A 24,363-nucleotide genomic window follows, 5' to 3' on the forward strand; every position below is an offset into this window, starting at 1 on the left:
CAGTCCCACATGTATAATAATAGAAAGCCACCCTGTGTTAACTTGATGCCAAATCTAGAATATGTCTCATGTGAACTGGAAATGGGAAGTGTAAAATAAAAGAATCTGATGTGCATAACTGTCAAGCTTCCGTGTGTTCGTTATCAATAGCTTATATTTTGGACAGTAGCAGTGAAAAGAGAGATGCAAACTGTGTGATGGAGGATGAAAGTGGATGAAAAAGAGGGGGAAGGGGATATACGGGAAGCAGAGGTGACATGATGTGATATGTGCCTGAGTCAGCTGTATAGAGCCCTGTATGAGTCAGGGCGGCACCAGTAGCATACTAAAAAAAGAAGAAAAAAAAAGTCTGGACGCACTGTGTTGGATGGTGGAAATGACAAACAGACCGGAGCTTGAGTTCAGTGTGGGAGAATGCGTATCGTAGTGTTTCTCGCTCATATATCAGCCTGTAGTAGTGACAGATACAGTATGTTTAGCTAAATGCCTGTCCTCCTTGTGCTTTGCATGTGACTCCACGCAGCATGTCCTTGATGTGCTTTATTATATCTTAAGCCCAGGCACGTACAGCTCTCAATTATCTATGTACGTCGGCACACACAGACGCACTATTATCTAAGCAGGACGATTAGCTACTTTTCTCTTACTAGAGCTGCAGCAGCGCCAGCACAGAACAGGGACATACTGTAAAGGAGGGTGCGCATACGTTTGTTCTGTTTGTGACCTTTCCTGCCTGTACTGTATCAGTTATGATGCTGTGTTGGAAGATGCAGCAACTTTTCCATTGAGAATACGATCATTACTCTATCCTGAATAAGCTGGGTTGGTGATATGTTCTATTTGTGGACTTAGCTATTATGGTCATGCTCCAAAACCTGTATTTATTTAAAGTTTTTCAATCAGAGAAACAATTATCAGTGAAAAGTAAGTGTTATTATTGGTTTGTTTTATGGGACAAAATTGTTAAACAAGAACAAATCCAGGCCTAAACCAGCTTTGATAGATGAAAAAATATTGTGTCATGAATCTAAATCACAACTGAAACAAAATTAAACAAGACAAAAACACACAGCATAGTTCCAGGACATTTTCTGAAAACTTTCACATCTGGATTTTCAACTCTGTGTGTCACCGTGTCATTGTGGGTCACTGCGGGACAAGTAAATTTCCATCCAGGCCATTGGCTCACAATAACATAAACAATAACTTGACTGTATTATTCAAACTTGACTGTATGATTTCTTTGTCAGCTCAGAGAAACAAACATTTAAAATTGCTGTGGATGTGAGTCACGTCAGGACAGAGGGCTGCCATTGGCTAAAAGTGTTATTTCTATTTGTCATTGCTTCCTGTCTCGGTGAATGGTTAGGTAGCGCCCACCAATCGGAGCGCAGCAATGAGGATGCAACAGTGATCCAGGAAAAAACACACCATTGTTAGAGGGACGTTGGAGAAGGGACGTACCTCCTGCCAGCTCCGCGTGTCCCGCCAAGACACGTCCCGAGAAGCACTGCGCCCATTCAGAGGTAAGCCTGAGAATTTGGCACTTTTGACACTTATTATGGACTATATGTTTGATTATTAAGCAGCTAAATGACCTCATAGTTGACCTTCTGCGCCAGGTGCCACCATCAAACATTGACTCTGTGATGTCCTTCAGAGTCACCACACTTATTGATTTGGGGATGAGTCAGAGGATGTTCATTTCAATGTCCTGACTCTTTTGGATGTGGGGATTTGTATCTTTTAAGACGCAATGAGGTCATTCAGCATGAGTTTCTTTCAAACATTTTAAGGTTTATTGCATTTTTGTTCATTGAGGCCGGGTCAGGGCTTATACAGCTTTTGGCATAGCACTGTCTTTGAATGAAATGAAACAGAAATAACACACAATACACACATATGGAACTTTATGAGTCTGCAAACATATTCAGTTAATCTAATCAATGGCTTAACTTCATTTCAACTGACAAAAATGTTGCTTGTTTGTTAATTATTAAAGGTTATTCAAGCTAATGTGGGGAAATAATGTTGCTTAAGTTAATTTGTAAGTAAAGATGTAGAACGTTGTGTCATTTGTTTTTGCATTGACCCAGTGATCACATAGATGTTAACCATAAACCAGCTCAAATACATTTGTAATCTGATCGCTCGAAGGCAAACTCCACCAGAATGTTGTGATGTCATGCAAACCCTGCCTATTGCCGCCCTGATGTTAGTTAGGGTAGAGCAGTTAATACATCACATTATACAGACATTTACATTTACTACAAGACTTCAAGTGGTGAGAGATTAATACAAATCTCCAATCAGAACAATGTTAGAATATTCTGTCATCTGTCATGGCACACTTTGTCCAACAGATGGCACTAGCTCCCTTTTTGGATGAGCAGTTCCGCCTCAGGATTTTTTTGAATGGGAAATAATCACTACAATAGATAATATAATAGATACACTTACATTTAGTGTGTAATAGACATCAGTGTAAAACCAAACTAAAATACTGAATACTTTGTTTTGTATGACTGTCTCACAACATTAACAACTGCTTCACGTCTTGTATTAGTTGGACCCATGAAAAGGAAGATTGGCCATTTGAGATTAAATTAATTTGTCATTTGTTTTAAAATGACTCATCCTCCATTTGTTAAAACGGAGTGTGAGCACCTGAGCCTGTGTGTCTTTATCAGAGTCGGGGTAGTGCTGGTGTGACCTCAGTCTGTCCCAGGAGACTACATCATTTCCATACAAATGACTGAGGCCTTCTGCACCTGAGCTCCTGGAGAGGCTCGCAGGGCTTTACGGGACAGACCCAAATTCTTATAGTCAATACTGATCACAAAAGGAATGTTTGTCTCTTACTTTTCGCCATTGTAATGCAGTTTTTTCAAGTAGATTTTTATTGTTGTTATGGAGCTTTTAGAACCTGTTTCTCCATTTGTGTTCTACAAATGATCTTGATATATCTAATCTACAAACTTATCAAGTGTAGTACTTGATTTAGCAGGCTGTTTTTTTTTTTTACTGTTGGTGTAACTAGTCGAAACAATCAATTAGATGTATTTATTTCACAGTGTTAGAGATTAGAGTTAGCATGTCTCAGGGCAGAACCAGGACTAAACTGAGACTAATCCAGGACTAACCCATGTTGTGAGAAAACGCCATTGTACATTGCATAATACAAAAGAGAGCCTTTGTCTTTGATGATGTGTTATAAATCAGTTATTGGAGAACATGCTGCTCTGACTAGTGGGCCTGCCTGCGAGCCTTGAGTTTGTATCAGTGGTGTGTTGTGTTTTGAATGTCTAGCAGGCAAATTGGATTCGCACACTGTCAATTCTTTGCTGAGAATAAGCTGAACTCGTGGTAGACCGTGTCCCTATTTGTCATATGTTAACGCACATGGTCACATTCCATCGATGAACAGCAAACATAACCTTATAATCCGTGTCAGGAATGAGTGAGTTCTTTACATTATATAACGTTGTGGGAAAAAACCTATAGTAAGCGCACTTATCTCTTGTTCTTGCTTCTTCAGATCAACGATGAGCGGAGGAGTCAACGTGAAGTCTGCTCCCCGGTCTTCATCCTCAGGGATCCCTCATCCTCACAGCCGTCTTCCCATGTCCCCCAAAGCAGACCCCCACCAGCGCTCCTCTAACCAGCACAGGATGTCCTCACAGAGTCCTAAAGTCACGCCCACTCACACCCCGGTCCACTCTCCCTCTCCTGGCCAACGCAACTCGGGCATCCCTGCGTTCTTTGCCAGGGACCACAACCTGAAAAGCCAGCTCTTTCAGCGGACCGGGGCGCTTCCAGTTCCCCAAGCGTCTCGGTCGGCTTACAGCAGTCCAATCGCCCATCGCAGGATCACCCCGCCGCATTCTAAAGACACACTAGATCTGGGGAAACCGCCCTACTCCCACATTGAACAAAATGGAAACAGGAACACCTACGTCAATAAGAATCAAACTTTGGGGGCCTCTAACCAACACTCAGAGCAACACTTTAGACGTGGGCTCAACTCGAACGCAGTGTCCGCTTCCGCAAGGGACAGAGAGAGTAACCTTCGAACTTATCAAAGTCAAGTGAAGCTCAGTTATGAAGCTGCCTTAAAGGACCGCACTGACTCTTTGAGCCAATCAGATGAAGAGATGAGGACTCCTGAGGATGGTAGTCCCACCTCTTCTCCTGCGCCTCTGCCACAGCCATTAATGGAGTTCAACTTGAAGTCGTTGCCGCCAACATCAGTCAATCAGCATGACCAACGCCCTCTAAAAGAAGACATCTCCATAGACACTAAGGTCAACATGGCCACTGTCGCTCCGTTTAGTTTCAGGTGAGGCTTAACCACATACAAGCCCATAAAGTCAAACTAGTCTTGCCTTGTCATGTGTTGTATGTCGCTATAAACTGTGCTGTTCCATGGCAATTGATGATGTATTGTGTTTCCAGAGTCCAGATCCAAGAAAGTGACCTCTCGATGATCGACGAACTGAGTGACTGCTCCTCGGGATCTATTGAAATCTGCTGCAATGACATAACACCTGGTAAATCCCATCTATGCACATTTATACAACACATGTGGCTGCTTTAGTTTGGTCAGCTACTGGTGAAACGCACAGTGTTTTCTGTCAAGTAGAGCTAGACGTGCCTAACATTGTCATGAGGCATATTGGTGACATTAAACTGCACCAGACCGAGCAGCTGACCTTTGGGTCTGATTGAAGCTAAAACTCAGTGAGGTCGCCATGCTGAGTCTCAATGTGTTTGTGGCTCTCATTGGGCCAGAAGTGGAGCATCATTCTAGTATTTTCTCTTTTTACGGTGAAGCTGAGAAGGGATTAAAAAAAGTGTTTGTAGCTGCGATGGCTCAGTGATTGTAGTGTTGCTATTTTCTTGAAATATAATCTTGATGTTGTTAAAGTAATCTCAAATATGTTTATTTTATTTTATTTGTATATAAAGAAGAGAGAACATAATTTATTGTATCATTGTGAGGATGAGTTCAACGATGTGTCCACTTATTTTGGCAATCCATCATAAATGTTCAAAAACGTTGATAAATTGTAGAACGTAACAGTTTGAAAAATTACACAGCAAGTTTATGTTCTTTCAATTTGAATCAGCTCGTCAGCAAGTACTTTCTTTTAGACAATATACTTGATATGAATTAACCTTCCCCGTCTTATCAGGAAGTCCTGCCCTTTCTCTTGCCGATGCTTTCTCTTTCTTTCTTTCTTTCTTAACCGCTTTTGTCCGACGCAAGCCACTGTCCCAGCATGACCTCATCAGCATCTCCCCCGTCGTCTGTGGTCAGTTTGAGGCTAAGGTTAAGGTACAGTGCATTGTCCCCGTAGGCCACTGGGGGATCTCTTCAGGAGCAGAGGATCTTTGTGCTAGGCTTGGTCAGGACTATCTTCGCTGCAGGATTGCTATTGTACATGTTTTGGGTTGATGGGGCAAACCACACAGAAAGGCCCGGACTGGACTGGGAGTCGAACCCGCAACCTTCTTGCTGTGAGGCGAGACTGTCGCCTGTTTGTTTGTTGCGAATGGGCTTCAGCAACGAAGTGTGTGAGGCTCTGGTGAAGCAAAGGTCTTGAGCAGCCAAAGAACATGAGGCAGAACAAAAACACGTTTAGGTGGAGATGATTTAAAGCAGCAACTGAAATGAAATGACTTTTTTTCTTTTTAAGTACGACAAACAAATACATTTAGGACATATATTTTTATGCACACTTCATTAAGGCTTTGGCTGTTTGTTCAATGAGAAAGAACACACATGGCTGGACTGAGTTGGCTTTTTTTTCTTTCCAATTTGACTTTACATCAAAAAGTACTTTAACTGTAACTGTAAATTACACATAGGGCTGTGCAATCAATCAAATTGCTGTCTTGATTACATTTATTGCTCCGATCAATTGCGAAATGGTGAGGAAAGTACAAAAACAATAGACTATTGGCGCTAATTCATTCATATGGTTGTTTTCCATAATAAAACCGGACTTCATGCTCACACTGCTCTACCTTATTCTTAATTGCAGACACTTTCTTGTTTTAAAACGTCCTGGATCAACCTGAATTCTGACACTTGACCTCCACACTGCACCACTGAATAAACTGCACATAAAGTCTTTTTGGGGGTATGGAGCAGCTGCTTGTGTAAAAGGGGGCGAGGTCCTCCAGGGAACCAGCTCCTCTCTTTAAAACTGTCTCGGGACTGCGGTTGAGCCCTTGTAATTGGCCCTCGCAGGCGTTAGAAACTGATCTCGAGTATGTTAGTGCTGCTCTGAAGCTGCATTTACACAGAGGGTGGGATCATGACGCCGTAATAACTGTAATTTAAAAATCTGACTAAGGGAGGCAAAAAAAAAGGGCCCCTGCTAGAAAAAGGGGAAAGGTTGAAACGGTTCAAAGATGAAAAGGATAGTTCATGAATTTTAATAAAAGAGGACAAATAATTAGGGGAACATAGATTAAAAGGCAGGTTAATGTTAAACTACCTCATTTAACAACCACCGTCCCATGTGCAACAACGAGCTAGTGTTTCCACCAATCACTGCCTCTTTTCAGCTTTTCATTTTATAACTATATAAAACTCAATCACAGCGCTACATCAAACAGTTGGGGCTCACCTGCTAGGGCTGAGAATCATTTTAGATCTGTGCAAAGAGATCATTTACGGCTCATTAAACATCAAAACAGAGCTATCAGACCGTTGAGCTCGTGTCTTATTGTGTCCAGCTGCCCCGGGACGCCCAAGACCACCGCATGCCTTTACTATACTTTACAACACGCATCGTCTGGTGAACAAACATGGCATTTTACAAGGGGAAAAAGTGACAAAAAAATAACACAGAGAACAATTTGAATGTTTTGTTCTGAGCGATAGAAGGATTATGTGGGAGGAGACGTCTTCTGCGTTCGAAATAACCGGCCGTGATTGGCAGGTTTGGATGGTTCTTCGATGCATCTGTGGTCGGACCCTCCTGCGTAGAGACCGCTCCGTGAGGCGACCAGTAAATCAGTAAATGCAATTAAAATCTACACAAGTTAAAATTCCAATGTACTACAGGTCCAATTTAAATAAATAATGGGTAAACTCGCAAATATATACGGTCTGGGTCCTGTGATTCAATTGTGCCTAAAACCCGAACAAAGGAAAATCCGCTTAAGTTGATGTTTTGAGTGCGGTTACTCTCAAAATCATTGGTAACGCAATCAGCTTTCCTTATCCTTACGTCTCCTGTGCAGCCTCTGATGAAGACCTGGCCATTTAATGTGACTGTAGCTCCATGTGGTCTTTCAATTAGGCCCAGACCTCCTGACCTCGGCCTCTCCGGAGAGGTGCATTTGAGCTTGTGTCCCTGAGCAGTGTGTGTGTGTGTGTGTGTGTGTGTGGCAGTACACAGATGGTGTTTGGAAGATGGATGTGATTTTGACTCTGTATCACTTTTCATTTAGCTGTAAAAGGTCTGTGCTGTACATTCCCGCGGGACAGCCCAGAGTCGTGCTGTAAAAAGCTTTCCACTTTATATGTGCGTAATGAGGAACATAAAATCTATTGCTTTTGTCGAGAGGATACACATCCCTGGACTTAGTTTCAACACAATTACTGTACATAACTAGATATCGGAGCAATGGAGCGTATTTTATTTAAATCTTTAATAAGTTTATCCAGATTCAAGCCCAGAAACTACTCCAATTTGAAGATAACCAAATGCATGTTGTAATTACCATGGCTTTTCTACGTAGTTTGATTGATATCATTTTGGTAACCTTTGCTGTATGGACTCTTGTATAATCCTCTTGAGCCAATCTAATCAGAAACGTACTGTGCACAGACTGCAGAGCGGGTTTGGGCAGCGATGAGTGGTTTAGTGTGGATCAGACATAAGCGTGCACTGGATTATCTCCGATCTCATCTGCACGAGTGAATTAGTAATCACTATTTAGGGTTTGAACATGAAAGAAGAACAAACTGAGAACAAACTATGTCTATGTTTATTATAGTGAGGAATTTATTAGAGGTGCAGTTTTTCCAGACTGTACTTAGTCTTCTTTGATCATGTTAATTATTGCCACTTGTATTTTCATAATTCAATCCAAATGAAAGGTCTTTAGTGAAGTATATGATTTGCTTTACAACAAAGCCATCCACAGCGTTTAAATAAGTCATATTGGATCTATGACACCGGTGGATCATTATTTTAGATTTTGGATATTTCTAAAAAAAACGACATAATAGAATAAACAATTCTGCTGACGAATTAAGTAAAGAGCAGTGTTTGTGTCGGTAAAATTGGGGATTTTTAGAACATGCATAATTCACTCTAAATACAACTTTGATTGTGTAAATGAGACGGATACAGTGAGAGCGAGGGAGCTGAGCGGTAGAGATCTTCTTTGATTGTCTGGTTGAGTTAAAACTGCATTTTACATCTCTGCTGTCGTCCTGCAGCGAGAACCATAATCTTTAAATGTGTATTGACCATGAGGGCACTTAAGGCAAAGGGCCAGGTCCATGAACACCAGCTGGACCCTTTATCTGCCACGTTCCATACTCATGATATCAGCTCGTTCTCATGATATTGACAACTGGGCAACAACTCTGAACGCCCAACTGCTAAACTCATTAGAGATTGAGTAAAAGGTAAAAATGTGTTTTTGGGAAAGCCCTTATTTATGTAGCATTTTTTTTATGTCTACGTAATTAGCCTTCTTGTCTTGTCCGTTTACCTGGATCGGGACCAACAGAAGGAGTAGAGCTGAACATTTAGTCGATTAGTTAAGTAATCAGTGCTATCTTAGTGAACTAACATTTTTCTTGGTGGACTAATTGGGATTATAAGAATGTATATGTGCTAAAGCTCTTTTTTATGTTTTACTTGTATAGTTTAGACATGTTCTGTATAGTGTGTGAGCCTGTGGTTATGGTTGGCAGTGTGGGTGAGACACATGGTCAGATCAAAGAGTCACATTATAGTTTTCACTCAGTTAATGCCGCACCTGGGCTCTTTTTAGTCGATTAATCGATGCACAGGGAATGTCTTAAGTCTATTAAGAATGTCTTGTCGACTACAGCCCTAATAAACTGGCTTGTTGTGACCCCAGAAATACTACCCCAGCACATTATTGTTCCATAATTGCACACGTTATTTCACACCCACAACGTTGTTTTTCATTAGTGATAGAGTGAGACATCTTGCTCTGGTCCGACACGGAGCTCAGACAAAGCTTGACCTCTGTACTTTTTTGGCCTCAGCGACATTTCCTTACAATGTCGGAGTCAAAGTAATATGAGTAATAGCTTTAGTCGCTGAACAAAAGGGAGGACCAGAGGAGGGGGAGTGCACTGAGGAATGGTAGAATGAGTGCGCACTTTTAAGATTCAGTGTTTGACCTCTGAGGGTGAGTCCAGACCCGAGGATGTGAGTTATGGGGGCAGTCATGTGTGTAACCTCTCTGTGGACCACACACACCAACGCACACAGTGAAACACACTCACAAAGACATCTATGTGTCAAAGTAATAACCCATGGAGAATTAAGCTACAACCGTTAGTATATGTCTGCATTTCTGTGGTCGTAAGATAAACACAAAATATGACTCACAATCTCACACTAAAACACATAAATATCTCAAAAAAGCAAACAAATAACATTAAAGTCGATTTAATTTTGGAGTTCAGCTCAAGGCAAACCTTATGTAGATCCAATAGTGAATTAATGATATGAAAAAATATAGAATGAATTAATCAGATGCGCTTTCTCACACAATCTTTTCTTTTTTATTCACAAGCTCTGGACTTTTAAAGCGTCGAAAATGATCATAGTGAAGATAAATAAGAGAAATAATCATTATAACAACTAAAATGAACATATTAAACATTTTGAAATGGAACGGCTGAAACACACTTTGAATCCAGTGTAGTCGGACTATTTAAGGACGTCCATAGCTGTAGGCGCCACGCAGTAACCAAGCAACCAGCTCTGCAGCGGGGCATTGTGGGATACCTCTGGGATGGCTGCTCCGAATGGCAACACTGAAGGGAGCTTTTATCTAGAGCTTTTACAAATTAACCAAAATCCAAATGCGACCATCATTTTCTTTGCCATTACTTGTCGTTTTTTCTCAGCCTCTCGACCGTGTCTGACTCTCAGTGAATACGTGACATTGAATGGTGTTTTTGTGAGATTTACGCTCGTCTGACAGATACACACTCGCACTATTGTCATGAATCGCCCTTATAAGAGCTTGAATTTCCCAAATGCTTCAGCTGGTGAGTCAGGGCCTGCGTCACCCCATCTGACAGGGGCCACCACAGACGCGTCACTGGGCAAACACTCCCACAGTAACACTTTTATTGTACGCTTTGGTGAGGCGCTAAGTGCTATGTGTAGCCGTCCGCCAGCTCACTGTTTTTTGAGTAAACATCCACACAGCCGTACAGTGTTGTGTCACAGTCTGTAGTATTATTCTGTGTCCTGTGGAGCCTCTGAGTTCAACTGGTCATAGACATAAGTGAATGAGGAGTTCAGGGGCAGGATTTCCCCTCTCTGTCTTACAGGCTTCCTCCCCTCCATCCGCGCACATTAAAAGATCCTTCCTTGCCATTTTCCTCCCCTTCCTTATTACTTTCTGGGTCAAATACTCTTGGATATTCTTCAAACACAAACTTATCTTGTCCAAGCAATAACAATATGCTTTGTTTTAAAGTTTTCTATTACACCATTGTTTTTCATGATTAACAATTGTTCTGGAATTTACTTCTAAATAAAATTAGCTTAAGGAACACTTTATTGTCCCCATAGGAAAATGTGTCCTCTGCATTTGACCCGTCCTTCAATGCCACCGGGGCATGTCCTCAGGTGGGCACAGTGCAGTGCTCGGGGACCCATGTCTAGATCTTTGTTCGGGGCTTGGTCAGGGCCTTTGCTGGAGGATTTTTCCGATTGTACATGTTTTGTGTTTTATATTAGATCAGATTCTCACAATCTGTACTAATAACTATTGTTCAAATTAGGATTGTTATGAATAAATCGTCACAAGTGTAAAGATAAACATGGTATTGGGTCCTACTAAGTACTTCTGCTGCAGTACCTCTACTTTTACTGCTATATTACATTTAGAATAGTTTGTTTGTCATTTTTATGTTTAATAAAAAAATGGGTTTCACTCATTCACCGCAATTCAGTGCAACATTAAATATAGTAAAGTAACATCAACTCCAATCAGAGCCAAACTGCTACGGGCAGGAAGCTGTTGAGGTCGAGTAGTTCTGGTCTTAGAGCAGCTGTGTCTTTTCCACCGCTGCAGTTCAAACTTCTCATGGGTTTGTCTCGTCCTTAAAGATCCCATTGTTAAAGGTAAACATTTTCAGACTCTATTATACTTGAATTATTTTACTATTCGATTTCTGGACGTCTCTGCGACAATAATCAATAGACCCAACACTGAGTGTATAACAGCAGTAAATGGGTCAATCAAAGTATTACTTTTATCTTGAAACTTAAAACCCCAAAACAACCTGGTTTAATATTGCTTGCAGATCAAGATTATTCGGTAATCACAGTAATGGAGAGAATATTCAGGTATATATAAGAGTAATCACGCTATTTCAAGCCAATATATGGTCCAAAGGATTAAGGCTACGTGCAAAGTGTTTATCTGTCTGCTTATGTCACATTTACTTGATCATTCAGTCAGTTTGGATTTGATAAAACTCAAACTAAAGAAATGGTGATCTATTAGACAATGTGAATGAAAGTGAAGGATTTCACTGTTGCTTAGCCATGGTTTCACTATGAATTGTGACATTCCTTCTCATAATAATGGTAACACAAAACTGTGATATCATGACATCCCTACTCGCGACAGTACTTTTCCTTTTACCAAAAACGACCTTATGTCTCTCTGCAAACACGCATATAATGTACCACACAGGCGGCCCATGTGTTTGTGCATGAGGTTGTGTCCTGCTGCCCGCGCCACATGACTTCTCGGGAATATAATGGATAATCTGTTCCTAACTGTTTAGTAATGCTAGGGCAAATATACTCATGCAAAGTCTCTGCATCTTGTTTCCCAGATTTCCAGCCCACAAATGGTTTGACGTACGAGCCGAATGTGTGAGTTTGCTATGTTCAGGGTAATGACAAGCGTTGGCGCTGAATCCGAGCCCGCCTCTCAGATGTTCGTCCAGGCCGCTCGCGTCGAGTCTGACTGTGCACAAGCGGTTTGGTGTGCGTGTTTGTGAGACGCCTTTACAAGTGCGAAAATCTATGTTTACATTTGCCGTATATTAAGGTGATTAGACTGTGGAGCCAGGGAGACGAGTGCTCCCACAAACAAGCGGTTGTGCGCCGCCAAGACACACTTTGCCTCTGTTTCAGGAACATTGGATTACTGGTGAATTTAAGCTTTGGGACACATAGACCCGCCTTGTGCCTGGACAAGATGATTTAACAAACTCCGATCTCTCATCAGGGGGTTATAAGGGCTTAAGTACAGCACCTATTAGCCTTAAATTACTACTTTTAACCCCTGCGCTCGCCTCCAACCTGCCCCGGGACCCATATAACTGTCACCACACAGCCAGCGACCCAGAGTGGCAAACCAACTCAACACAGGGACTTTATTAAAGCCACCTCCAAATACTTCATGTGCTTTACCAAAACACTAAAACATTAAGTGCGTGTGCTATTTTAGAGTGTTAGAGCACTATGGGAAATCTATTTGTTGTTTCTGTGCTGACGCGTTATAAATCTGTTTGTTTTTTTGTGGTCTTTTTGAGATGTCCTCCCTGCCATGGAAATCTATGCCAATTAGCCTTTAGAGCTGCTGTCCTGACAACAGTGATGTGTGCAAGTAACTGATTTGGCATTTGTGAGGTTAACTGGTGAAACTATGATTATTTATGAGTTCTTATGAAACAGAGGCAGATATCTGGGAGCATAGGCCGTGGTTTGTTCTTGACTTGTGCCTGACTGCAAAGACACGTCTCTTACACACTAAATTTGACTAAATATGCATCAAAACCAATCTGGTGTTGGGTCCGATCCCAAAAAACTAGTATTAACCGGCCACTGTAGATGCTGAATGTCATATGGTTATAAACTAAACCTTTGTAAAAAAAAAAAAAAAAAAACTCACATAACTTTTGTATTTGGCAACAACAACTACAAGTATTAATATTTCAACACATCTCTAGTTTTAACTTTAGCACTTAATGTAATTTATCATTATTATTATTTCAACAGCTTTATTGATTTTATTTGTTTCTCAATCCTAATGGACTTCACCATGTCATTATGATTACTTCTAATGGGAAAAAGAGTGACTCAGCGCTCACTCATCAGGTCTCCACCCATATCCCAGGTTTAAAAGCAGTTATTTTTAGACAAACACAGCCATAGTAACAAAGGGTTTAAGATTGTCCAGTGCTTTTATTAGTTTAACGACACTAGTGCACCAGAGACAACCAAGAACCCGAGATGGAAGCTTTGACATCTCTGGGCCTGTCTCATCGATGTGACACTCAAACTCAGGGGCAGCACAACTTGCCCCCCATAGACACAGAGGAAGAGGGAATATAGACAGGGATCATTGAGGAGTCGGAATGGCCGTGCTGTGGCATAGATGAGAGTGTGATGAATGTACACACTGCGAGCCTAATGGCCTGTGCGTGTGTGTATTAAATGGAGGGGGATGGTGTGTGTGTGTGTGTGTGTGTGTTATAAGGAGGGGAAGAAAGGGAGGAGTAACAGATGAAAGAGGGCTGTGGAGAGGCTTCAGTGGTTTCTAATTGAAGTAAATTAGTGACTGACCTGTTTTGTTTGTATGAGAAACTAGTAAATGTTTGAAGTCCCTTAAAAATGAGTTTGCCATTGTGACACCTTTTTGGAACTGATGATAGAAGTATCTGTCTTGTGGTTGATACTGACAAAAATAGATGCCTAAAAAACAATTTTTATGTCCAGAAAATATTACATCAATCCACCAGAAATATGAAAAAACATGTATTTAAACATGAAGTTTAATTATCACACAAATGTGAAATGTCTGTTTAAATTAATCACATACGTGCAGAAATATCACATATACTCTTATTTCAAAGTTTACAATATTATTTTTATTTGTCAGCTCTTTTTGTAGTCATTTCGATTTCGATTGCACACCTCTAAGTATTCTAAGTATTAGTGTGTTAGAATTCAACTTTATAATTTTCCTAAGTAGCTTAGAGACAAAATCTATATCATTTCAGTTAATTAATTAATTTGCAGTCTGTTTTGTTGTTGTTATGGCCTATACGGTTTACTGTAAAGGTCAAATAATGTTCATGGTTTATACATGTTGTAAACAGTTGATTTTTGTGTATAAGGCAATTGATCATACACAGCTTATGTTCACACTTGCTGGTGTGCGGCATAACACAACATCTGTGGTGTGTTGGACAGACCGGCAGCTGAATCAGCCAGTGGGAGGAGAGGAGGAGGACAAGACGGAGAGGGTGGGTGAATGAGTCTGTGTGGAGTGAACAGCAGAGAGGCAGAGAGAGAGAGGAGGAGCTGGCTCTGCTGCCTCTGTGCTGTCAGTTCAGTCGCTGCTGCCTGTCGGGCAGGAGGGACACAGGAGGGACACAGGAGGGACACAGCTCCAGGGAGACTCGTCTGTGCTGAACACACCTTTAGACACTGTAGACAGGACAGGAGCTGTGCCCAAAGACAAGAGGATTTAAAGGCTGTGCTCCAGTCTCTGTATCCATGGATTACCACCAGTGAGTATGGTGACTGCTGCTTTATAACCCACTCATCATCTCAGTGAAGGGCTGAAGCCCCTGTCACAGAGACGAGCCTCTGGGGACGGACAGGGAGAGCAGACCAGCTTCATTTAGACCTGTGCTTTTCTTATCCGTACATGTTTTCCCTCTTGTTACCTTGTCTTGTTTTAATGACAGTGCTGATGCTATTGCTGGTTTCTCTGCAGGAGGGATGCTGGAGGCTAATGTGGCTAACATTAGCATGACGGGTAAGCCTAGAGAGCTGGACCTCAGGTCTCCTGCTGTCCCCAGCACAGACTCTTCGTTGCAGGCGATGGCCTCCCGCAAAACCATGACCAAGTCCTCTGCTCTGCCACAAGGACCGTCCCGGAGCAGTGGGTCAGAGCTCAAAGTCTACAGACCCACCTCTGGATCTATACCCATTTCAACCCCCAACTCCTCGGGACTAAGGAAGCAGCGCTCTCTTAATAACTTGTGTGTATTAACTGATGCTGAGAAGAAATTGCACTTGTACCAGTCTCCTCGCTGGAACGATGACTCGACCCGGGCTGGACCTGGGAGTAAAGACACACAGACTAAAGTAGGACAGTCCACAGGCAAACCGCCCCTGTCCCGAACACTCTCAAAGTCAGAACAGTCCCTGTTTCAGGGCAAACCCAAATCGTTTGTATCTCCTGCTGTTATGTCTAATATTGGGAAGCCTAGCAGGATCCCTGGACCTGGTAAACCACGAGGGCCTTATGCTGAGGTCAAACCAATCAGTAAAACCTCAGACCCCTGTCCCAGTGCGGACACAGACTCTGACCTGCCCACCAAACCAAACTGCAATGGAGCTTTTGGCTCTGGGAAGGGCCAGAAAACAGGAGACAGGACCAGGAGTGCTTCTTTGTCAGTGGAGGATAAGAAAGACAAAAAGGGGGTTGAAGGAGAAGGGGATAAGGGCTTTTTGAAGGTGGACCCAGAGCTAGTTGTGACAGTTCTGGGAGATCTGGAGCAGCTTCTCTTCAGCCAAATGCTAGGTAAGTGTTACACCTCTCATGTTGGACCAAAACACAAAAGTCATCATGTATATACACTGATTATAGAAGTATAGAGTGAATATGGGGAACTCAGACCTGTGTTTTGGTGCAGCTCCTCTGCACTTTCCACACCCTGATGTTAAGCCTCTGCTCCAGAGCTCCAGCATCAACAATGCATTTTAAATGAGCTCACTGCACTGTATGGACCGTACGTTTGACTGCATTTTTTTCCTTTCACCATAGACCGTGGATGTCTTTTTCTAGTTGTTTATCTCAGTGGTCTGTATTCATCTGTGTGCATATATCGGGTGGTCTTGTTGTACAGTAGGTGCGTGTCCTCAGTGGCCCGCTGGTGTGTTAGTCGCTGATGCAGGCAGTTCCTGAGGCTGACATTGTTTTGCTGTTGATTCATTAACATAGAGCTGAAGAGTGGTGCCCTCATCTCATGTGACCTACTGCCACAGTGAGCCAGATTCTCCACACATTGTGATTCTCCAACAGTCATTTTAGACTATAACTTGTTTGAAATGATTCGATTTTTTGAGGATCATGATTAGAATTGGTACAGATAGATGTGACATATGATGATAATGTTGAGTACAGCAGCATGATAGAATAATAAGGAAATATGGGATTACCTTTATGGAAGGAGTACTTAGTATTAGTATTTACTTAGTATCTATAACGACTGCTGAAGTCCTCTACCGCTCAAATCTTCACAACAAAAAATCCCCAATAGTCCACATAATGTACACAACAATAAATAAATATATTGAGCCCCCAAATATATTGTTGCAGCTATTATTTACTGAACGATAAGTTGATATAGTCAAGAATTTACTCAATTGAAGTCTAATGTTTGGGGGTTTGTTATACGCTCTGTATATTTGACAATATACAATTTGAAGTGATGTTTTATAACTTTGCAATATTTTGTTTCCGTTACACTCACAATAACTTACAATATGGTAGAAAGTGCAGAAGAAAGCGCATCAAATTACTACGGTACAACAAGTTTTTGATAATATTAGAACTATAGTCGCTAAAGAAATTCTCAGCTAACTAAAGACGTGTCCTCGATCGAAAAGGGAGCGTGGCAAAAGCTCTCAAACCTATAAAGTCTTATATCTGACCCAAACTGCAGTCACAGGGCAACGGCAAGGGTCATGCAAACACTATTTATGCAGAAAAGTACAAAGAAACTGTGTATTTATTGATTCAACTTTACCCTTTAATCTTCAGCTATCACACTCCATGTATTCTACTGCAGTTGTCCAATATGAATCCTTATCATTTAAATAAAACAATTTGTTGTAATTTGTAGTCACTTTTAGGTGCCGTCAGCCAATTATGTCTTATAATTTAAATTCAATAATTAGTTGTAATTTGTAGTAACTAAGGTGCCGTCAGCCAATTATTTAAGCGACTACGGACCTACAGCCCTAGATCATCTTATTGTTATCTTAGTTCTTCTTATTATATGAGTAAAAGCATCATGCCTTTTGTCACAGCTGCTGAACCGCGTCACCGTTTGTAATTAAAGGCTGTGAATGGCACTAGTGGGACGTGCAGTGAGCTTTGTGGTCGGAATAAACACGCAGCTCACGGAGTCAAGCCTCGGTCACAGTCGGTCATATATTTAGCCTGGGCCGCGCGTAACCGCTCCCTCACCCGCCTTGCACGCTCCAGGCGCCCGCCCCCCCGGACACATTGATCTTCAGGCCATAGACAGATGGTCAGCACGCACCCCCCTCCACCCCGTCTTGTCACCGGGGGCGACTGAGGGGAGTAGAGCCAGGTATTGAGACGTCAGCGCGCGTGGACATCCTCTCAGTCGGTGGTGGATGCTGTTCTTTTGAGTCCTTGTGAAACGAATGCAGTGTTAGATTATTTGTATTATATGTATTAGATTATAGTATTGGTATTAGACGGGGGAAATATTTTGAAACACGTATAAAGTCGTGATCGTTGTCTTGGAGATGTGCGAATTAGAATACGTCGTCTGTAATTACAACTATTAAAATTACCTCAAAAATAGACGGAAAAGTGAAAGAGGAATGCCAAGTGCAATCTCCCGAACAAGGGGATTAAAAGTGATATTTCTGCACTTTTGTGGTTCATTTTATGGTCCATTCTACTGTTGGGGCTGGACTTGAAGGCATATTTCTGATAGACTGTTATTATCTAAATATTGAGAAAAAGCAAATATTCAATATTCATTCTTGTCTGTATTGCCCACCATATTGTTATATGGTATATGTTACGTTGGAGTAGATCAATTTCTTTGGATTGAATAAGTGGCAAGTGGGTTTTGCTTTAATGCTTTAATGCAATGTCTTTTTTTTTCTTTTAGCTTTTAAGTTCAAATAAGAACATCCGCACTCTTCTAGCATTTCTCTATCGATCTGATCAGGCTGTACACTAGTACAACGCACAATAATGCAACCAAAACGACTCTGTGTGCATGTGTGTGATCCATTATGACATTTTTAAAAGGATTTAGCGAATTAAAACTATCATTTCTGTGTCTACCGGACTTATGTAATTCAGTAGCCTGTTCTCCGCACTTGCACATTTGCCCTTGCATCCCCAGCCAGTGTGTGTGTGTGTGTGTGTGTGTGTGTCTGTGTACGTGTGTGTGTGTGTCTGTGTATGTGTGTGTGTGTGTGTGTCTGTGTACGTGTGTGTGTGTGTGTGTGTCTGTGTACGTGTGTGTGTGTGTCTGTGTACGTGTGTGTGTGTGTGTGTCTGTGTGTGCGTGTGTGTGTGTACGTGTGTGTGTGTGTGCGTCTGTGTGTGTGTGTGTGTGTGTGTGTGTGCGTGTCTGTGTGTGCGTGTGTGTGTGTGTGTCTGTGTACGTGTGTGTGTGTGTGTGTCTGTGTATGTGTGTGTGTGTCTGTGTACGTGTGTGTGTGTGTGTGTGTGTCTGTGTGTGCGTGTGCGTGTGTGTGTGTGTGTGTGTCTGTGTACGTGTGTGTGTCTGTGTGTGTGTGTGTGCGTGTGTGTGTGTGTGTGTCTGTGTACGTGTGTGTGTCTGTGTGTGTGTGTGTGTGTGTCTGTGTGTGCGTGTGTGTGTGTGTGTCTGTGTACGTGTGTGTGTGTGTGTGTGTGTGTGCGTGTGTGTGTGTGCGAGTGTGTGTGTGCGCGCCGCGACCTCCTTTCCATCCTTGTTGTGTTGTTGCCAGCCACACCTACGCCCGCCGCGCTGCCAGGTAGGGAGGAGGCCAGTGGGAACAAAAAATAGACGCGAACGGTTGGAAGCGGGCGAGTCGGAATATAAATGGCGGAACAGGAAATTGCCTCAGTCAAAGTGAGATATAAACGACACAGACAGGAAAGATGACCTGAATTGTACCTCGTCTCCCCAGTGACGGTCAGTGCAGTTCAACAGCTGCTGCATGTGTTACAACCGAAGCCGTGTGTTTTGGTGTCATATGCGAGTGCGCTCTCCTCTGTTTGCCTGTATTAAGGAAAGGCTAATTGTGACTTGGCCCATAGCTACGGTGCTGCAGGCGCATCCTTTATCGTATCTGGTTTCCATTTCCGAAGGGACACGTCGCTAATTGGTTTCTGCTCCGTGCGCGCTGTCATAGGAAGATAGATTATAGATGTTCGATATCCTATAGCGGGATTCTTTCTGCAAATAAATATACGTCACTATGAACAGCATTGTAAATCAGTCACTGTGTTTTATTATGCTTTTTTTTCATGGTTTGTATTCCACTTGAGGCGTTATTTGATTGAATTGATTTTAGTTGATGTAGTTTGACATTAGACGTGGGCAATATATCAAGTTGATGATAATATTGTGAGTGTTGTTTTGAAGATATGTACAATTTTAATATCAGGTAGATTTACGTTATAATAAAAACATTGCTGCAAACAAAGCTGAGTAAAAGAAAAATGGAATGTTGATATTTCTGCAATTTTGTGGATAGATTTACAGCAATTTGTGTGATACTTAGACCTTAACTAATACATTCATAGACCACTTTTAATTCTGTTTTGTTGCTAAAATGGAGATATAAAATGTCTATATTGCCAAGTACATTATGCTCTTGAACTCTCTCTTCCTTCATCACTACAACTAATCCAATGTTACTTTTGATCTTGTCTAATTGATAAATAGAGTTCTTAAGAGGTTTAAGATTATGCTTTACTTTAATCTGTTATTTACTTAATCTGGCATAAATATTTGAAGCGCTAAGCATTTTATGTCAATTGGATTAGGAGAAATACTTAAGTTACAACAGCTCATCCATCTCATTTAAAGTTGGCATTATTTGGCTGCATGCGGAGGTTGTTGAGGACATTTTCCAGGATGTTATTTGGGCTTCTTAAAGGTAATCTAAAGCAGTAGCTCAGATGTTAGTGGCTGATGACACCTCTCGGTCCTGTCCTGTCCTGTGTGTGTGTGTGTGTGTGGGGGAGATTGCCCTGAAGCACTGTCCCGTCTCAGCGTGGGGCAGCCTCGGTTTAGAGAGAATCTAGATAAATGCCAGCAAGCGTCCGGATTAGCCACATAAAGATAATGAGAAGATTTAGTCCGCACTTCACTCATCACAGATCTCCCTGGAAAAGGCAAAACCGAAATGAAATACAGATTAAAGTGGACATCTGTTTGGGTAGAGATTTAGAGACATCTTCGAGGATCAGAAAGTGAATATAAATCAAAAGAGACGATGTCCAAGCTAAAATATGATGTCTTTGTTTACAAAATTTCAAAAATCTTAAACATTCTTAGGTATTTCAGGTTATACAGTACACGGACATGCATGATTAGCTTTGGTCGAGGGGTTAAACTTTTCACAAACTGTAAATACTTTAAGATTTTGAGAGTTTAAGCAAATAAATTGTGACTTTCTTTCCTTATATACGGTTTAGCTCTTGGTAAATCTCACTTTACACGTTGGCTTTGCTTGTCAGCTGTCTGCAGAACGTCCTCTGAGCTCCAACCACAAAACCTTTTCAGAGAACTTACCAGCGCTGCAGGAAATAACAACGGCACCAGAGCTTTGTACTCGCACGCATCCATTCACTCACATCCTCCTCTCGAGCAATCTCTCTATCCATTTGAAAAGACACGCTCCTGCTGTTGTGATGAGTGGACAGCCAGGTGCGGTCCAGAGGCCTTAGGACTTGCTGAGCGAAGGATTTACCGGCGGCGTCGAGAGCAGGAGGTGTTACCACGCCGAAGCCCCGGAGAGCGTTATACCAAGGCAAAATGATTTATCATATTATTTTCTAATGTTATTGAAGAATTGACTAAATGTGGTTGTAAATGTATTTATAATTTTCATTTTAGCACAAACACAATTCAATTACTTTGCTGTTTTTATCAAGTCTGTGGTCTGTAACAGAGTTTCACAAACGTTTCACCTCTTCTGATTCATTTAGTCCACATTCTTTGCTTTTCCTTGTGCAATTTCTTAGCTAAAACTACTGGTTTAGCCCTAATTTTGACCTGGAATAGTCCTATATACAGTAGACCTAATTAGATCTGGTGGTACTTTGAAATTCAAATCATTATCATTATTTTTTTGGTGTAAAATGCTTGTAAAAAAAGCTGCAAAAAGAGCTAAAACTAAAAAGAAAAACAACCTTGTGCAATACCTGAACTTCAACCAAGACATTTACAGGTACATTTTAGCACATTTCTGATTAACTGCTTATGGATATTGTCAGATTATCACCAACACAGTAATAATAACTTTCAAAAATAAGATATTTATTTCTGTCAGTCGTCCCCTTCTTTGCTTTCATTCCACGCATGAAATAAATATCATGCATGTTCACATTTAAGCCATTTTAAGTAAGAACATTTATGTTTTTAATGTGATTTGGCCCTGATTCGTCACCACAAACCACAACCTGCTGCAGTTTCTCTCAACCTGCTGCAGCAGTCAGAAAGAAGCCGCACGGCGCGTGTGAATAGACTCTTATTTGTGTCGCTCCCCTCCCACTCGCGGCAGTTTCCTGATGTTTGTTTGTGATGCGAGTCGACAGGTAGCAGTGTAGTGTCAGCACGGAGGATATTTCCCGGAGTACTAGGGAGAGGACAGCGCGCATCTTTTCACGGTTACAGCGATTTTGTCTCCGGCGTTTTTTTGTGTGTGTGTTTGTTCTGAAGTAAGGACGCATGCACGACGAGGCACTTTATTTCTCTACTTGTGCGAGCGCTTTGTGGTTGGTCTCTAAGGACTTAATGCAGGAGCTACTGCATTAGTGCTGTCTGCTTCCTGCCATCCGTCCTCCCAAATCATATTAGTATGCCTGTGTTTTTGTCTCATCAGCGCTTGTACACAACAACAACACACAAACATGCCAGTCATACCTAAAGAACTGGAAGCCCTCACTCTAACCCCTCACCAGGTCGCTATTGTACATTAAAACATGTTAAGAGATTACCTCGCTATGTAAAGGAAAAGGTTAAATCAATACACGAACAAACAATTCATTAAAAAAATGGAACTGTTGATTTGCCATGAAAACTGCTTTGGTAAACACACATATGCCTTTGTGCTGCAATAAAATGTGATTGAAAGGTGCGTTATGTAACTTTTGTCTCCATGGAGATGGCATTAAACTTATATATCTCATATTTATCCAATTGCAGTTGTTTTACTGCTAAAAATGCTTGAAAAACATGCATTGTTACGGCTAGCGGTGTCATTTCTCCGTAGATCTGACCTGTGACTCGGCCTGGTGATGGTCATAGTGCGGAACAAACTGGTACTTGGTGCATTATCTAATACTTAATCTATACAGCATGATAGTTTGCAAATGATATATTGCAGCACCCTCCTGACCAATCCTGACCAATCCAATGACACAGTTTTTCTTAGAATTTGGAATCAACTGCATGGAAATCACCAAAGTTGCGCAACATTTTCTTACTTTTCAGATTTGAACACGACACAAAACAACTTTGCAACAGTTGACTCATTCACTATGTGTCTTTGTTTTACAGCCTTTCCCCCCTCCATGTGATGATCTTTTGTAATGACTGGAAGCTCAGAAAATAGTCCCCTGCTCTCAATCTTTCCTTGTTAATGTTCTCGCACACATTCTGGCGTCTGGCTCCGCGCTTCATCGCTGAACACACTCCAACGACAGAGCTCCAGCTGGCTTTGAGCGCGTTATAAAACTCCACTGCACAGGAAACAACTGTCTTGAACCAAAATACACCCAAACATCGCCGCAGAGTCCGGTCTGTCTGGGCTCGTGCGCTCTCTGCCTCTGCAAGTGTCTCTGCCTGTGTTTGGATTGCAGTTGAAGTCTGTGCACAGGGAAATACGATGAAATTGCCGTAGCCTATTTTACATTTTCATGATCAATCATTGTCGCTGCATTATTTGAAAACTCTGTGCCGCATGCATTTAATCCATCTGCAGCAATCCCACTACAAAGATAGATTTACAAGGAAGTCTAATCTTTTGGTGGTACTTTGTGATGTATTTTCAAAGACGATACACTGGCAGAGGTCAGATAATCTCCCCTCAGGAGATTTTTAAACCTGCACTCAAGGACTTAAGGGGAATCTTTTGTTCATTTGTGCGAAGGGCTTCGTTCATTGTGCCGCGTTCTGAAGTGTGGATATCTAGGATCAGAGGATAAAAGACAGAGTGTGCGAGAAAGAGACGAGTTGGAGTTTCACTTTGAGATAAATAGTGCTTAGAAGATGTTTGATGTGGTTCTTGTAGCGTTCCACTCATCCAGAGTCCTTCAGTTGCACAGATTGTTTTATCTAAACTAGTTTGTCAATGTAGTTATTTTACCGGGAAAACATTAAGGCTGCTTAATGTTGGAAAGTATTACGTTGTGTACTATGGCTGCTACTGCCATAATGATAATATTGTGATATTTGAATGTACTTTTTGACCAAATATGTTCATGCCTTAACATATTAGTTAAACTCTGGCACAAACAAGACTAAATCAAGGCTAATTTACATTGAATAAGGAAAATCATGACCAAAAATCTGCCCTTTTCAACATTTTCTTAATAAAACCTGTACATTTCTGTCTGCTGGAGGACCTTGGCGTTTCTGCAATATGTTTAATTTGCATTGCTATCAATTACGGCGTGATATTGATATTGCAATATATTGTGCATTCCTTGTAATACATTGTACGTCCTCCAAAAATACATTGCTCAAGTGAAATAAGTTTATTTTGCTATTGCTACATCAACTACTGTTTAAATTTCTTTCAGATACAATGACTGGAGCGAAATACTTTCTTCTATTCCATAAACACAGGTGCTTCCAAGTATTTTGAGAACCTCCTTCTACTTGTCTGTACCAGATCTCCTGAACGATGCTGACTTCCTGTTGCAACATCCTGGTGAAACAGTCACGTGTTTGTGCGTTTGCGTGTGTGTGTGTGTGTGTGTGTGCGTGTGCGTGTGCGTGTGCGCGTGTGTGTGTGTGTGTGTGCGTGTGCGTGTGCGCGTGTGTGTGTGTGTGTGTTTGTGTGCGTGCATATGTGTGCGCGTGTGTGTGTGCGTGTTCAAGTCCATGTTTAGGCTCATTTACATGTTTGCGAGTTTGTCCTCGGT

At 41.6% G+C, this 24,363-nt stretch overlaps 1 protein-coding gene across 9 annotated transcripts in view; it reads left to right on the plus strand.

Moving 5' to 3' along the window:
* Positions 1-1,375: 1,375 nt before the first annotated feature.
* The window catches only part of nav1a (neuron navigator 1a), a 76,481-nt gene continuing 53,493 nt past the window's right edge, over positions 1,376-24,363 (plus strand). For 8 of the 9 annotated variants that reach the window (XM_072449870.1, XM_072449871.1, XM_072449872.1 and 5 more), the window contains exons 1-4: positions 1,376-1,526; positions 3,539-4,339; positions 4,456-4,550; positions 14,992-15,804. In XM_072449870.1, the coding sequence (XP_072305971.1) occupies positions 3,546-4,339; positions 4,456-4,550; positions 14,992-15,804 (1,702 nt within the window). In that variant the 5' untranslated portion in view covers positions 1,376-1,526; positions 3,539-3,545. Of the gene's footprint in view, positions 1,527-3,538; positions 4,340-4,455; positions 4,551-14,651; positions 14,783-14,991; positions 15,805-24,363 lie in introns of those variants that run through there. The other variant, XM_072449878.1, reaches the window with a different exon arrangement.

Source organism: Eucyclogobius newberryi, unplaced genomic scaffold (genome assembly GCF_026437365.1).
Source record: "Eucyclogobius newberryi isolate DKJ021-1_F unplaced genomic scaffold, fEucNew1.0.hap1 SCAF_17, whole genome shotgun sequence".
NCBI lineage: Eukaryota > Metazoa > Chordata > Actinopteri > Gobiiformes > Gobiidae > Eucyclogobius > Eucyclogobius newberryi.